This window comes from Magallana gigas, chromosome 6 (assembly GCF_963853765.1).
Source record: "Magallana gigas chromosome 6, xbMagGiga1.1, whole genome shotgun sequence".
Taxonomy (NCBI): Eukaryota; Metazoa; Mollusca; class Bivalvia; order Ostreida; family Ostreidae; genus Magallana; species Magallana gigas.
Genome location: NC_088858.1, coordinates 34,835,841 through 34,853,949, shown reverse-complemented (window position 1 = coordinate 34,853,949; position 18,109 = coordinate 34,835,841). Strand labels below are relative to the sequence as shown.

Here is an 18,109-nt window from a genome sequence, read left to right as displayed (position 1 = left end):
GTGACCATGCCCCTTTAATAGTATTTTTAACCAGCCTTGTGATGGTCACTGGCTCTGGAGTTGTAAATATCATACCTATAGGTCTGTACTCTTAAATTACAATTAATAATAACTGAAACCATTTTTCTAAAAAAAAAATTATCAGATGACTTTATTCAGGATGAATCTATTAGGTCTACTTAAAGATGACTAAGTGATATCCTTAAAGCCCCTTTCACAATTGGCGCACAACCACTTTACACACTTTGTGATCGAAATTTTTGAGCTTCGCACGAGCTCTCGCATACGTTGCACGAGCCCTCGCTTACGTTGCACGAGCTCTTGCATTCGTTGCATATGTTTAACTGGTCGCAAGTCTCCTCTGAATAGTGGACATGCACACTATTCAGACGCGACCGAACACGATCCAAATTATCGCAGTGCAACGCACGAACATTATATAGTACGAACGTTTTACAACGTTTTGTGTATTCGTAAGAGTGTTACTCGATTTATAAAGATCGTAAGATAAATCGCTGGTGTTTATGCGTCTGTTTTGCGACCGTGAGACTGTTGCTCAACGTGTCTCATGTAACCTTGCAACGTTTTACTATCATTGCACGAATTATCAGCCTTAATATGCCATGAGTTGCTACTAGTATATAAACCCTTTTCAAATATTCTCTGTTTAAGAACAAAATTTACAATATACATTTATTGCATGATGGTGAGGGAAATACATGTACATGTATGAAGATTTATTTCCTCAAGAAAAATCCCATTTCCCGAGGGCTTCGCCCGAAAAAAATTGTTTTCTCTGGGGAATAAATCTTCATATTCCCTGATCATTAGTAAACAAATTAACAACAATAAACGTTTTATTATACCAAGCAACATACGATTACCCAAAATACGCCGATTTGATTTCTAATCATGTTTGACTTTTCAACAGTCGCAACATTAACGTCGGGATTGTTTGATTTTTCATGCAACTGTCTCACATTTCTTTCATAAATCATAGATAGTTAAGTTGGTTCTGAGATATAAAAAGAATCATAATGATTAGATAGTTTTAATTTAATCATATTTATATAATAGTGTTGTGTTGTGCATGTACTATGCCTAAATAGTAGTCAGGGTTTGATACATAGTGCACGAGCCGGAGGCGAGTGCACTATGTATCAGGCTTGGGGCGAATTACAACGTAAAGTAATGCATTACATTACCATTACTTCATGAATTTGGGCATTAAATTACCATTACCATTACTTGATTTTCTTGAAGTAATGCATTACTTTACCATTACATGAGTAAAGTAATGCATTACCATTACCATTACTTTTTTTTAAGTAAAGCTAATAAAGAGTTTTTGCAAATGTTTCAAATATACAACACTTTTTAACATATCTACAGCTTCATGCTCAGTATCAGGTTTAAATTCAATGAATAAACAAGAGTCATTCTTTATTTGCTCAATATATAATCATATTGTTGCAATATGAACAACATATTACATAAGAAAAATGATATTTATAGACATTTGGCATGATACAATATCAGATATGAAATAGAGACACAGGATAACATGCGTAACAAAAAACAATATATGAAATAATGTTGCAGTTTTTAAAAGCTAAATATAGATATATCCCCAGATTACACAAATCTTTATAATTTTGGACACCTAATTTTATTAATTTATAAACAGATGATTTTTCCGAGTTATATTTCTTAATATATTTTAATCGTATTTCTTTTTACGAAGGGCACTTTAAGACAAAAGATTGCTGTTGCACTATATGATCGAAGTTTTAAAGGGTTCATCTTTTAAATGCATCCATATTCCGGGCTATACTAAATAAATGTTTTGCAGGAGCAGTCAAAGCTTGGACTGAAAAATACTGTTTGACGATCTTTATCTTAGGATATATTAAGTGCAATAATAGATAAAATACATAAATCTTGTATTTTCTATCAGTCCAAACTAATGTACAGTGTAATTGGTATACAAAAGAGAGAGAGAGAGAGAGAGAGAGAGAGAGAGAGAGAGTGAATGAATGAGAGAAAATAAGTAAGATTATTTTCAAATGGGTTATAATATTGGAAGTGTTATTGATTTTCATCATGGATGGACAGTGCATTCATTTTGCTTTTTAAGGTGCATGTCTGTCTCCTATTCTATTGTGACATAGCGAAGGGAAGAAGATTGGGGTGTTTAGCACTTCTTATAACAATAGATTGTTTTGATGCTTTAATTATCCTGGGGGCATAGTGTGTTGTTGACACATTTCTTATTAAAGTGCAAACTAATTGGAGTAAATTGTTTAAATGATTAAAAACTCTTAATAACAACACTCTTATAAATGTTTTTTTTGTTTTTTTTTGTTTTTTTGTTTTTTTTTTGATGAAATGTTTATTAATAAGCCAACTGCTTCTACATACATCACGTACATATATCACAAATATTCAAGGACACAAAGTATGTTTAAGAAAGCAACGAAAACAATTACATCAATAATGCATATATAATGAACGTTTACTAAGAGAGAAAAAACAAAATACATATTGAGCACCTTTTTTATTGAGAGAGAGAGAGAGAGAGAGAGAGAGAGAGAGAGAGAGAGAAAGAGAGAGAGAGCACTCTAGAGTGAGTTAATCACAGGGGTCCAAATTTCCCAGTCTGTATTGAACTTATCCATTTCACCTCTTTCTTTTGCACAGAATTGGATAAATGTTATTAAATTGTGCTGTTATCTTTAGTAATACAAACAACTCAAAAATGAATTTTAAAAAAACTGTTTTAATAAAACATGTACAATTTAAACATTTTTTTTTCTTAATTAGAATTATTTCTTTCTTCTTGAAAAATAATTTTCATCAAATTCAATTTCAACTATTCATTTATTCATCACATTTTTAAAAGTGAACATGCATAAATGTGCAAAGTAATGCCATGTAATGCCAGCATTACACTAAATTTTGGAAAGTAATGCATTACATTAGCATTACTTGTAATGCTAATTTTGAGGCATTACACATTACTAGCATTACTTTGAAAACATGTAATGCATTGCAATGCATTACCATTACATTTAGCATTACCCCAAGCCTGCTATGTATCAAACCCTGACTACTATTTAGGCATAGTACATGCACAACACAACACTATTGTTATTATTATGCCGACTGTTGAATATACTGACGTGCTTTGCTATAAGTAGCTGTGACGTTCGAGGGTTGACAAGTCCCTAAAAATATTCACCGGAAAAGCAAGCGTTTGTTATTGTTGTTTTTTTTCTTCAAATTAATCAATTGATTTGATTGTTTATTTAATCAACAAATTGTTGTACAATAAAAAGTCAACAGAGGTGTATGTTCTTTTCAAGAAATGAGAGACGTTTGGCCTTACCGAGAAAACTCGAAATGTTTAGCAGACGAAATCTCATTGAATTTTTTTCCTGTACATTCTTTATCAAGCGTCATTTAAAAAAGCGTTTTTGTGATTCTCATGTAGAATTTCTTTTGAAAAATGCTCAATCAATTTGTTCAAAAGTTTAAAAGAAACTTTAACTTTAAAATTACCGTCAATAATGAAGTGTTTTTGGAAAAATGAATAATTTTAATTGCTTGATGTCAGTCGTATATATCTACGTTATATATATATAAATGCCGCATAGTTTGATAACAGCTGCTCTAGCGGAGCGGTAACGCGTTGGGCTTCACGCTGGAATGATTTTAGCGTCGTGAGTTCGAATCCCGCTGTCGGCGCTTGAAAGATTTTCGTTGAAAACGTTTGCCGTGCTCTATTTCGGCATAGTATGCTTACGCTATATAAATCCTTTGATATTATGCGAAAAAAGTATTGAATATATAGTGACAAACTGACAAAAGGCATAATAATTGTCTATATACATCGTTTGCTCATATCGGCTTTTTCATTCTTATGACATCGCCTTGTCACGTGACTTTCTAGACCAATCAGATATAATAGACTAATCATATTGAGGTATAGGGCCCAATAATAAATGCTTCTGCAAATCTGTATTTTTCTCGCTTTCAACTATATCTACTGAATATGGGCGGTGTATATACCCCCTCTGACTCGCACGATCATTCGTACCATGGAACGCATAATCGTACGTCCAATCACATTGGCGCACGTTCAATCGTCCGATCACCTAGTCTCTCGCACGTTCCTATCTTATTATCTTACAACAGTTGTTTTTTTTTGTACAACAGTCGCAAACAGACGCAAGATATATCGCAAGATTCAATGCGTTTACATCGCACAACGCTCGCTTAGATCGTGCGAAATTCGTACGAATACTTTTTTCATATGCGATTATTTCGGCAACAATTAAAGATTCATATCTAAATTTTTCGGTCGCAAGAATATTTGGTCGCTTCCGCTCGTGCGCCAATTGTGAAACGGGCTTAAGATAACTACATGTAATTGGCATAGCTCTGCAATTCAGTCACCTCCCCATACCTTTCGGTTATTTTTCACATGTAAATAAAGATCATTGATTGTGTTAAACTCGGGAAAATTGTGCAAATTATTGCATTTTATTACAAAATAAATTTGACAGCTCGAAAGGATTAATTTTTTTGGACTTATTAAAAAGGACAAAAAACCCATATACATCTATGTTAACATATATAATATTTTATACATATAAACATGTAATTAGGAATGCATTATTATGACTAAATGAGATACAATCAAATGAAAAAGGTGCTGGTTTATTTTTCAAATTATGCTAAAAAATTTGTATTTTATAGTCTAAGAATATTCATATCGTCATGCCTTTTCATGCATGTATGATTAACAAACGTCCTTCCAAGAACCCAAGGCATTGTCAAGCATGACCTTCCATTCTCAGTTTAAAGTATTTTCACTATATCAAAGAATCTTGTAGAAATGATCATATGCATTCTACAGACATCAATCCATTGGTAAACCAGATCCAGACACATGTTCAAGGCACACTGATTCTCCGTCCATCTGTATTGTAATATGCAGTGGTATAGGCACTTTATTAGTATATAATTGGCAACACACAAGCACCGGAAAAATATTGGAGGGAAGATAAATCCGAGAAACTTTATATCTCAGTCCTACTTCTTAATGGACAATTGCACAAAACTGATACGCCGATCGGAGCAATTTAAGGATAAAAATAACCAAATCCCAGGTGTTAAATGCAAACTTAAAGGTTATTACATGCACAGTGCATCTTCCAAGTTACACTCACCCTTGGGAATAATGATCACCTAAACTATACTGGAATGCATTTTATCACTGCATTTGTATGTTTCCCAACTCGACGTTAGCGCCTGATTTCGGCAGTTTCAATCTTAACCTGTAATAAAACTCGGCTCGGCGGAGTGTTGCACAGCAATTAACATTTGCGTCGTGTGACGGCCAGTAGAGTTTTAGGAAGCCGGCCATGGATTTATTCAGCCCCCCTTTACTCTGTGAAAGGTTGTTTCTTCTTGTATGACACAGAAACTTACACTTTAAATGGTTTACCTTTTCCTTAAAACTCTGTGACTTGGTCTGAATAAGGATAACTGACTGATTTTCTTGAGCTTTATCCAGAATCGTCATCATCTTTCCGTCATCCTTTCTAAGAATAATTACGCATGCGCTTGAATCGATCAGTGCCTCCAAACAATCTAGTTTAGAGCCTGTAATTAATAAAAAAAGTTATGTTGATTTCCTTTGATGGCATACGTAGCAACTATTCATGTACAGTTCATAATCGAAAAAAAAAACTATGAAAAATTTCTCTGACTGAGTTTAAGGTGGAATGTTCTTCTGATAAGAGAGTAAACCTCTATAGAAAATAATATCACTCTCTGTTTACTTACAATTAAGGCATGTAGAAAGAGGGAGGCGGTGCTGGGCCCGAACTTATGTTCGAATGCAATATTTTTTGAGTTCAAATATAGCAAAAGAAAATTTGAACGGAACAAATTGCAGGGGCAAAAAGGTATTAAAACACTTTTACATGTAAAAGAAGCTGATCAAATCGATCAAATTTTAAGAAGGCAATATCTATATCCATCCTCCCCCTCCCCAAATGGATTATTTTTTTCAGTTGATTTTAATGATTCTCCTATGCAGTTACTCTGGCAAAACGAAAGTGAAACGGTGTTTGGACCTTAGCACAAATCATCAACGCTGACAAGGTTTAGTACTTAAAAATAATCGATGAATTCGATATATTGTATTCAGGTGCATTGTTTTTCAAAGCAACTTATTTATGAATACTTTGAAAATTGTCAAATTTTAAATGGTACGAACAATTTAGATATTTTGTATTAATACAGGCAAATGTATTCCTAAGCCAGAGTTCAATATTATTGATTACCAAAGCTCCATTTCTACAGCAGCAGTGTTTGAAATAAAGGGCAGACTATCCAATATAAAGATTGAATTAGTACTGGCGTAGACTAGATTTCATTATTATTTGTTTGTTTAAAAATTGCTTGGATACGTTTTTCAGAATTATTTCGATTACTGATAGATGCATTGTAGAGTTTGATTGCTTTACATCTATCTTTTAATATTACAGAACAATAATCATACGGGGTTATATGTCTATATAATGGTGGCATATATCTGCCCCTTGTGTGCAAGTTATTTTTCTATTTATGATGTCGACATGCAAGATAAATATATTGACATGCAAGATAGTTATATCAACATGCAACATAACTATGTTTACATGCAAGAAAACTGCAATCAAATAAGAATATAAAATATCTAAAAAATTTGGGATTTGCTTTTGGGGTCAGACCTACACTAAAGTAGGAAGCTATTTTTTCTCTTATGTATAATCCGAATACACATGAAGCGTCTGCTTTCAGGGATTTACTTCTGATCGGGGTTTACTCTCTATGCCCACTCTGGGTTTACTTTGGGTTTACTCTAGGTTTACTTTTGGTCCACTCTAATAAACCCGGAGTAAACCCAGAGTAAACCCCGAAAGTAAACCCAGGATTTACCTTCTGTAAGGCTGGGTCTGATCGGTACTGTACTTGCTAGGCGAAATTACATATCGTTGATTTTGAATTAAGTAAAAAATAAATAGAATAAAAATGAAATCAACTCCCGCCAGTACTTCAGTACTTTGATTTTTCAAATATAACTAAATTGTATGTACTAGTACAGTACACGAACAGAACGCGTTTTATGTCAGAAAATCTTTGAATGGAATTATTTTTTACGTCTCTCTCTATATCTCTTACACAGAGGTAATAACTGGGAAAAACGTGACTAAGACAGTTGCAAACCCTAGACCTAGGTATCATCATTTGAAATTATAACATTTTAAATCTGAGAAAGAAGATATCGCATGATAAATCTGTGCCATTCAGTCAACTGGAATATGACTGAAAGGTAGGTGAAATGTGATTATTGATATAGCTATACCATTCAGTAACATTTCCAGACCATTTTTCAATTATCATTCAGTCAACTGAACGGCAGAGATTCATCCTGTGTATGAAAAAAAAATTATAAAAAAAACCAAAACCACATATCGCCCTTGCTTACCACAAGTTCTGTCTTCCTTAGTGCAAACCCGGTAGCGCATGCCCTCCAGTGCCGCTAGCAGATTACTGGCATCTTTGGAGTGTTCATTATCATGCCAAAGTAGGGCGTCCCACTCTTTGTTGACTCCTGAAAAAGTTGAATCATTACTTACATATATCATATCGGCAATACTTTTTCTTTTTTTCCTTTTATATATGACAGTTGTTGTACTTTGCACAACTCATAGGGAATTTTGCTTCTTTTTAAGCATATATTTTATAACTTTTGAGATTCATGAAGGACTTGTTCGCATAAACAAGAACAACATTCAATAAACCACTCTCTAAGCGCCGCCTCGATGCCTACAGTGCTGACATTGAATAATCAAGTATTTGGTAAATATGTATGTACCTATCTGCATGTATTCTGACGGTTTATTAGGCCTGCACAGAAGTAACTTTTGTTTGTCAAATTGATTATCATAAAGAAAGAGAATTAGTCTGTCTTCGACTGACAATACCTCCATCCACTACGAGAAGATATGTCATATATAGTTTTATTTCAGGCTAATTGAAACTACTACGAACTAACTCATTTTATCACGTTTACAGACAATACTTATAAAACATTTCCAAGATTCTTATCATGAAATGTATTTTATAAAACTTTTCAGGAAATGATAAAAAGTTATAATTTCCAAACAAACAAAGAGATACAGTTTCTTTTAAATATGCTTCAAAAATTAAAAACTGTTTAGAATTCTTAAAATAACAATAAGAACCATTTAAATACAAAGTTATCCGTTTAATCATGTTTTGAGTTGGGAAGATGAATTAAACGACGGCTTAGTTTCGAAATATGTATTGGCAATGACAAAAATGACACATTTTATCATTGTTGCTCGAGAAAGAAAATATATTCCTAGCTTTAGCCATATTTGAATGTGGAATCACATGATAAAACCATAATGTTAATTTTTTTATGGTATATAAATCTCAATTTGCATATATTCAATTTCTGAATAATAATCTTACATATATAAGAAAAGAACCCCAACGATAATGATAGATTCCAGATAAGTGATAAGACTAAAAGTGAGTTCAAGCCCTTGTGTCAGGGGAGCTAAAAAGCAGATACCTCTTTCTTTTAGGCTTTTCTTCTTCAAAAAGTATTGAATGCGCCAGTGGCAACAGCAATAGCAGAGGATACCAAATACAACGATAGGAACTATGACAACAGCAGCAATATAGCTATTGTTATAAAATACATGGCATCTGGACTCTACAAAATAATGATGAAAACAAATTATTTGTTCATAGTCTTTTTAATTTAAGCTAAAAAAAATTAATTTTAATCATTGCTTATATTGTTTTATTCGGATAAATTTTATGAATACAATTTAACCAATTTAATGTACTTTTAATTTAACGTTAATAACAAGAACATTAAGACAACAAGAATAAACAAGAGGCTCATGGATCACCTCGCTCACATGATCAACAATATACAGGATATTTTTCTATTTATTCCTATGTAAAAATTTGTCTCCCCTCCCTTGTTGTGACCCCATCCTACCCCCGGGGATTATGATTTGAATTGACTTGAATTTTTCACTACCTGACGATGCTTCCACACAAGTTTCATCTTTCCTGGCCAAATGGCTCTTGAGAAGAAGATTTTTAAAGATTTACTCTATTATATATTCCTATGTAAAAATTTGACCATCCATTGTGGCCCACCCTTCCCCTGGGGGTCATGATTTTCACAACGTTGAATCTTTACTACCTGAGGATGCTTACACACAAGTTTCATCTTTACTGGCATAATGGCTCTTGAGAAGAAAATTTTAAAGATTTACTCTATTATATATTCCTATGTAAAAATTTGACCACCCAATGTGGACCACCCTACCCCTGGGGGTCATGATTTTCACAACGTTGAATCTTTACTACCTGAGGATGCTTCCATACAAGTTTCAGCTTTACTGGCCTAATGGTTCTGAGAAGAAGATTTTTAAAGATTTACTCTATATATTCCTATATATAAATTCGACCCTCCCTATCTTATTGCCCCAGACTACCCCCTGGGGTCATGATTTTCACAACTTTGCATATTTACTACCTGAGGATGCTTCCACACAAGTTTCAGCTTTCCCGGCGAAATGGTTCTTGAGAAGAAGATTTTTTAAAAATTCTCGAAAATTTTCAATAATTCCTAATTATTTCTCCTTGTAAAAGAGTGTGGTCTTTAATTTTCACAACTTTGAATTCCCTTAGCCTAAGGATCATGCTTTGTGCCAAGTTTAGTTGAAATTTGCCCGGGGGTTCTTGAGAAGATGGATGTTGAAAATGTGACAAGTTTACAGACGCACGGACGGACGGACAGACAGACGGACGGACGACAGACGAAATGTGATCAGAAAAGCTCACGTGAGCTTTCAGCTCAGGTGAGCTAAAACTGGAAGACATGTTTCTTCATAAATTACTTGACATTGTATATTTGTATTTGTGTACTTCCCCTGAATCAAATGAAGTTACTTTCAGAAATTCATAACACTTTCCAATATATTTCTAGTGTATACCTTCATGCGAGGTACACTGGCCTTTCGTGTTTTTGTGCGTCGTTGTGGCTTATTTAGAAAACCATTTTGCACCCCAATATTAACGCTATTTATGAAATGAAGAAGGGGGCTAACTTTAATGGTCTTAAATGAGATTGAATGATGCGTGATAAATCAACTTTCGTATGAATAGTAGTTTACTACGTGATTTAATTAACGGTATGTTAAATTGTTAAAACCAAAACGTTATTAATTACAAGTCATAGGTTATGCTATTGTTTGTTAAACTGTTTTGTACAGACAAGCGAATTTATATTGACGTGATATCTTTGAAATAATATTGTGGTAAAAGGAATATGCAATGTATAAATATCCTCCTCGTGCCAATACTTTATGTCAGGTTAGTTATGCTGTATATATAAATCACAATGCTGTCTTGAAGTAATAGAAGACAAAATCTGGGGGCATGTTGTAAAGTGCTCGTGCGCCAATTGTGAAAGGGGCTTTACAACGCTCGCTTTTATTGTATAATATTTACATTTTCCAATATATTTGCCGGTGATAACACTACGTATCGTTTTTGTACTATATAACCCATAACTTCAAAAGACGTATTAATGGGATGCCAGCGAGGTTTGCTTATTTATATTTAAAATTATCACCTCATAATACTCAAAGAATGATTCCTTATTCCTTAAATAGTCGCATACAGACGAAAGATATATCGCAAAATTCAATGCCTTTACATCGCACAACGGTCGCACTGAATCGTGCGAATTTACGATCCATATCTGGGTTTTTTTCGGTTGCACGAATATCTTTGCGCTTCTGTTCGAGCGCCAATTGTGAAAGGGACTTTACTAGTATCATCTATTATTATGCCTCCTGTCAGTTTGTTGATATATATGCAATACTCTTCTATTTTCGCATAGTATACGAAGAATTTATATAACGTAAGCATACTATGCCGTAATAGAGCACGGTAAATGTTTTCAACGAAAACTTCACAAGCGCCGACAGCAGGTTTCGAGCTCTTGAACCTAAAATCATTACAGTCTTGAAGCTCAACGCGTTACCGTTACGCTACATAAGCCGAGATGTATCTGACGAACGAACGAACGATCGATCGATCGATCGATTGATCGATCGATAGATAGATGGATAGATATAATTTAGAAACATACGATTGATATCAAGCAAATAAAAGTATAAAACTTTCCAAAACACCTCATTATTGACAGTAATTTTATAAGTTAAAGTTTTGACGAACTTTTGAACAAATTGATTAAACATTTTTTAAAAAGAAATTCTATATGAGAGTCACAAAAACGCTTTATTAAATATGACGCTTGATAAAAAAAACTGACAAAAAAATTCATTGAGATTTTGTCTGCTAAACATTTCTAGTTTTCTCGGTAAGGTGAAACGTTTCTCGCTTCTTGAAAATAACATAAACCTTTGTTGATTTTTTTTTATTGTACAACAACTTGTTGATTAAATAACCAATCAAATCAATTGATTAATTTCAAAAAACAAACGCTAGCTTTTTCAGTGATTAATTTTTGGAACAAGACAACGAATCTTGCTGCACAGTGAAAAACATTACACGCCATCGCGTGTATTCCCCTTTCGTTTTCAACTCAACCGGTTCAGATTTTAATTTTAACTCTCTTCTTGTGTTTAATCCATTAAATTCAGCTCAATACCTCTGCATCAGCTGAAAGCGCATCCATTTTGAATATTGTTGCTGTTGTTGTTTTGTATTCATACACACCGCTTCGTTTAAATTATATAAGTTTTTGATCAATGACACTTCACATTTTATAATATGTAAAATTAATGTTTTATCAAATGATAAGAAATGAATTAAATAATTTAATTTTCTATTGATCGACGTATCACAGGAAAAATTGACAGGAAAACTTCATCCATAGACGTAGTCGATAAATAGAAAAATTATTAAATTCATTTCTTAAATCTTGTCATTTTGATGTACAAACTGTCGCCTATCATTTTTAAAAACAATTAACTAATGAGAAAGATACATGTACCAGATAATAGCAAAAACGTTACATGTAGCTGAGCGCTTCTGTTCCACAAAAAATTCGTTCTTTGATTTGTTTGACTACCTGATAGGGAGAGAATGACTGTCATCCGATCATTGCCGGCCCTAAAATGGTTATCGACCAAGATACAGTTAAATGATTGCAGATCTTCTTCTTTGACGTCACGTATAGTTAGCGTTGTCACTAGTTCACCGGTAACATCTCTGAAATTTAAAAGATCATAGATCAGATTGTCATAATTATCAACATTCAGTATACCGTTCTTCCAATTCTCTGCTCTGGAACACCTTTATATTTATCCAAATGAACTAGTAAAGGAATGTCATTTACGACAATTTAGCTTCTTGGTATTCTAAATGGGCAAATAAGGCAGATAAATGGCTAATATAATTATGTAATTAGACGAAGAAACTTTGACTAGAAATCCAACATGCTGTACATTTTCCCGAATTCTGTTTTGAATAAAGATGCAAAATTTCAAAATATTGATTTTTATTTATTTTATACATGTTTATAAATTCATACTAGATAAATATTAACACACAAATCTTCAAATAGCTTATCTTCAATACTTTAATGATTATTAAGCTTGTCTCTTAGCTACACTTTAGGGTAAAGATTTATATCTGTGTTAGATACAAGTATAATGAAGAAAGAACATATTTCAATATACAAAAGCTGGAGGCGATGACCAAAATGTGCATTTAAAATAGCATTTTGTGACAGATCAATCAATATTTTCCGCAAATATAAATGCGTAAAAAATCATAATTGATTAATAAATAATACCTTCAGTTATTGTGACCTGAAAGTATATGTTGTTTTGGGATGAAACGTACATTTGTGTAAAGAATCGAGTTATGTATCAGGTACTAGTATTTGATTCCAATAATGTTTTCGAATTTTTTTTCGGGGGGGGGGGGGTGTCTACTCAAAACAAGTCCTACTGGCTGTAGTTGAAATTTTTGCTTTTGAACGCTTTCATTATCTATAAAGCAGCAATGCGATCATCGGTTCGTATTTGTGTTACAGGATACTAGTATTCCACATCATATTTATTTATGAATTCGGTAGCCATGATATGCTGCTTACATTGTATAATTTATAACTTATAATTAAAAAAAGTGATCCTTTAAATACATGTACTTACAATTCCACATAAGTGGAGTATCTGTTGGTAGTGTTCAGTTCTGAAATGTTCTTTCTATTTCCGGCCCATATAAAATTTGGAGAAGTCAGGTCATAACAGGTCCCCATCTCTGCCTTGCACGTGAGATTTGCCGTTTCTCCGAGGCTGGTGGTAACGTTTTGTACTTGTTTAAGTTTTGGCCTATTAGTAACACATTCTAAATAAAATAATTTAATAATCAGCAGGCATATATATAATTTCGGAGAAAAAAATATATTGGTATATGTGTATTTCATAACTCTTTATATACCTTGAACCAAAACTGTGGTATAAGCTGTAGCATTTTTCCCGGTCGCAGAGCATGATGCTACACAGATGATTTTGCTGTGTTTCAGCTCCATGCTGATTTCTCTCATAATGAGTATCGTGGAGTTTCCACGTAGCCTGCATGTGTTGGGTGTACACCAACTAAACTGGTAAGGATTAAGGTCCGTTGTTCCAACAGGTACGTGGTACCAGTTAATTTGATCATAAGAAGAAGCGGTGCAATTTAATATAAGTGATCTCTTCCAGAAGGGGTATTTTGTGGAATTTTCACTGAACATCACTGGGGTATCTACAACAAAACGACAACAATTTTTTACGCCATTAAACCTCTGATGCATTACCCGAAATAGGCTAACAATTAAATATAATATCATAATTTCTAACAAATGTAAACAAACCATGAAAATGAATGTTACAAGTATCCCTTTGTAAATGGTGCAGTATATTTTTCATTTTAATAGCTAAACTATATCTATATGCATGTATATTTACATTGGAAAACTCCAGATACTCGTAAAGGGTTATGTTGGAAACTAAAATTTGCTAATGTAGGGAATGCATCAGAGTTGTGTGAATTATTGAAGCACTGAATGCTTATTTTTGGATGGCGTCGGTCCTATGACACACAAATGCGGTGCAGACAAATTAAAAACCGCGCGTTAGCGCGGTATAATACATGTGATTTGTCTGCACCACATTGGTGCGTTAGAGGATCGACAACGTCCAAAAATAAGCATTCAATGCTTATATTCTATTCATATATTTGATGTTTTTTTTTGGTATGAAATAAGGAATAAGGAATCATTCTTTGAGTATTTTGAGGTGATAATTTTGGTCGGGACGTGATCAAATCCAATAAAGAAATTTACCCCTGCGAATGTGTTCGAAATGTTTTCTTTATCGTTGCTAAGCATGCATTAAATACCGAGGTGCTCGAATGAAAGACTTGTTCAGTTCCTGTGAAATTTCGATCGGAAGTATAAGTGTTCGGATTATATTCTTAAAATATGTAAGTACTGGTCGTTTTCAGTTCATATTGTACTTGATTTAATATGTTAAACATGAAAATCTATGAAGTTACGAGGATACGTCTTATTTCATCGTCTAGCGGTTTAGAACAAGAGTAATCGCTCGTGTTCAACCACTCTACACGTGGTTGAAAATCTAAACATTGGGATGCTTTAAAAAATCAAAGCCATGTTTGATACTTTTGGTGTGCAATACCGTGCTTTAAAAAAGAATGGGTGTCTGTTTTGTATTAACCTTGGTATATCGAGCCATTTTCAAGGAACATTCTGCATGAAATAGTACAGTCTGTTTCACTATTGATGCTATTACTAGGTCAGGCGGGGATCGAAAATTAATCCTAAGGGGGGGGGGGGGGGGGTAAGGGTCGCTATACTAAGCATGTTTATTGTTGCAAGAGTAGAAAATCCTATATTTTCTATTGTCACATTTATTTTTAGAACTCATTTGATCCACCAAATAATATAGATAAAGTTTAAAATCAATAAACGTCTAGATTTTTACATTTGACTACAAGTATCTAGATTCTAGAAATAGACTATAAACATGAGGCACGATTTTTACTCCGAGACTGAAAAGGTCAAACAAGTTGCTGTCCTTTAAAAAAGGACTACAATACGTGGACCATTTGCATGTGTTTCCAACGAAAACGTGAAAGCCTTAAGATTATCAGAGATTCCACCGACTCTAGCCCTCTGCTTTTAACCACTAAATTTGTACGTTGTATTACGTATACATGTATATATAGCCCTGACTTTTTCTCATAGAATTTAAAGGATTCTTTCTTCTAAAATAATTATGATCTATCTATGATTGAAGTTTGCATGTATAGCATCAGGCATTCGGTGAGTTCTACTATTTGCGCACACATTACGATTCGCACTACTTTGTTAACTATGCAGTGACAGCTTTGTTTGAATTAAAAATTTCATATTCATATGATGCATTTTTCTTGAGATTTAAACTTTTATACAGTGACATAATTATTCAATCATACGTAAATGCTTAAAAAATTTAATCAGGAAGTTCTCTAGCCTCGCCTACTATAAAAGTAAAGTTAAGTTACTTGTATATTCGGAAGACAACAAAACATTGCAAATTATGTTATTTGATGCATGTTGTAGTTTCGGCAAAACATTAACTTATTTCATAATACTGATAGTTCATATCACATGCCAATCATTTTTTTAAAAAGGAATACTTTGTTTCTGTACTGTTAACCGACAACTTTACAATTACAGCGCCTTTGAACTTATGTGTGCATTTGGCACGGAATCCCGATCCCGATTCAGAAAAACGTGTGCTAGCCTGGTTCCCTGAGCTACCCATTACGCACAGGAACCAGGCTAGCTCATGCGCAGGCTGAATTTTCCCCATGGCATCCGGTTTAACCTCGCTTATATATTTTCTGCGTGGACCTCAGGGTCCACGCAATTAAACCATGTGGTCTAAATTCAGATAACAATAACATTCGCAGGGGTGAAATTAAACGTCGTAGATTTCCAATGCAAACATAAGGGGAAATATACTGAATGTAAATATATTTATGTAAATATTTATGTTCATTTGCATTGGAGAACCCCAAATAAAGAGTAATTATATTATACATATAAGTTTGAAACTTAAAATGCTTATATAAGGGTATGCATAAAAAATTATAGTTCGTGGAATTTCGTTTGAAAAAAACCCCCAGGAGACTGCAGTCTATTGAATTAATATTGGAAAGCACATACAGACAGGTTAGCTCCATTTAACACTTCACTTGAAACCATTCAAAATGAAAATTGTGCAGTCTTCGGTAAAACAATGGTAAACAAGTACATGCGTAACAAATTAGGACCCCTTCAAACTCTTTGAACATTAACAGTGAAAGACTTCAGACATAATTATATTTGAGAAGTCAGAGGTTTTGATACTTGAGTAATCAAAATTATGTAGAGGACGAGTTCCATTTTATTTTGAAACGTCAATTTTATGAGGAATACAAAAAAAAGAAAATTTAATATATTTTGCGTTTTATTTTTCAAACCTAATGTTCATAAACTGGTTTAGCTACTTTGTATGGACAATTCAATAAAACTCAATAATTTAAGCAAATACCTGTTACGAGTTTTCTCATTATACTAGTACATGTAGTATCATTATGTTAATTAAACTACTATGCACTTGTATACTATTTTGTAAAATATACATTGTGGTAATGTTCTTAGTCCTAAATATCAACTAACCGATCGTTTTTTAGGGAATGCTTGTATATTTTGTATAATGTTATTTTCATTTCAATGAAATGCTACAAAAAGTAGAAAAGAATAGAATACAATTGATTTGAATTGATTTATAATTATGTGCGAGAGAAATTGCTCAAAGGCATTTGATGCACTCAATATTATCTTGAATTTTGTTATAAAAAAGTTCTTGGCGCTAAAACTAGTAGTGTAAAAGTACTCTTACTGGCCCAGATACCTTACTATGGGCTCCTCAGGATCCTCTGAGGAGCCTCTGACGTCACCCATAACCATAGCAACACCAACGACGTCAATCATAACCATGGAAACTAACCCCCACGCCCTTTGTACTATATGTAAACCCCACCTATATTTTCACCCCTTGACCTCTGTTTTATTGTTGAACACCCCCTTTTCCCTCCAAAACTCCCATTAGAGGCTGCTACATGTAGAATCCCCTTTATGTTTTACATTCAACTCTATTATTTACAATTGATTTTTATCCATACCGTGGCATTTCATCTTCAAAGATGCTTTGATAAGTGTGCAGTGATTTCCGACTGTGAATGATTTTATAATACATTATATGTGACATGATAAGTATAATGATATTCCTACACAAATTATATACGAAAAACTCCTACAACACGAGGGGGTGGGTTAAAAACATTTGATGTGGTCATAGAAAAATTAATAAAAACAAACTTACCACAAGACGATGTAGCAGACGACACAACACACAGCAGAGCAATTAACCAGACGATCAGCGCCATGGCTGAGCCTAGAATGCTCAAGTACTCAAGTAATTCAGTGTAAAATTATATCAGGAAATAGAAAGAATACTAAGGTTGTCTGACGATTAAAGATTATCCAAGTGGTTTAAACTTTAAAAAGGTCTAATTTGATAATTTATTTTTCATGTAAATTAGCCGTATTTGACAACTATCTCTCTCTCTCTCTCTCTCTCTCTCTCTCTCTCTCTCTCTCTCTGTTCGGTAATAATATTATTATAATAAAAAGTTTGTTTATCAAATTTCCTTTGTGCATCCACAATTTATCAAATGACGCCCTTAGCTATAGTGATCATGCAGTCTGTCCGTCCGTCCGTCCTTAAGTCCTTCCACCCGTCTGTCCGTCCGAGACCGCTTGTTTGGAGCATAATTATCTTCTCTCACCTTGGCCCAATATTGCTTATACTTTACATGTACCAGTAGAGTGACTTTGGGTGAATGATGTGCATAACCTTGAACCATG

General features: G+C 33.6%; 1 protein-coding gene across 2 annotated transcripts; it reads right to left on the bottom strand.

Annotated features, from left to right (window-relative positions):
* Positions 1-2,759: 2,759 nt before the first annotated feature.
* LOC105335347 (uncharacterized) lies at positions 2,760-17,723 on the bottom strand. Of its 2 annotated transcripts, XM_034461754.2 has the most exons (7): positions 17,565-17,723; positions 13,588-13,893; positions 13,299-13,494; positions 12,212-12,351; positions 8,660-8,803; positions 7,544-7,669; positions 2,760-5,670 (listed from the first exon to the last, which is right to left on the bottom strand). In XM_034461754.2, exons 1-7 carry the CDS (start codon positions 17,626-17,628, stop codon positions 5,279-5,281), a joined length of 1,368 nt encoding a protein of 455 aa, XP_034317645.2. In that variant the 5' UTR covers positions 17,629-17,723; the 3' UTR covers positions 2,760-5,278. The 2 variants fall into 2 exon arrangements, with proteins under 2 accessions (XP_034317645.2, XP_065944758.1); XM_066088686.1 differs by lacking the exon at positions 8,660-8,803.
* Between the last annotated feature and the right edge of the window lie 386 nt (positions 17,724-18,109).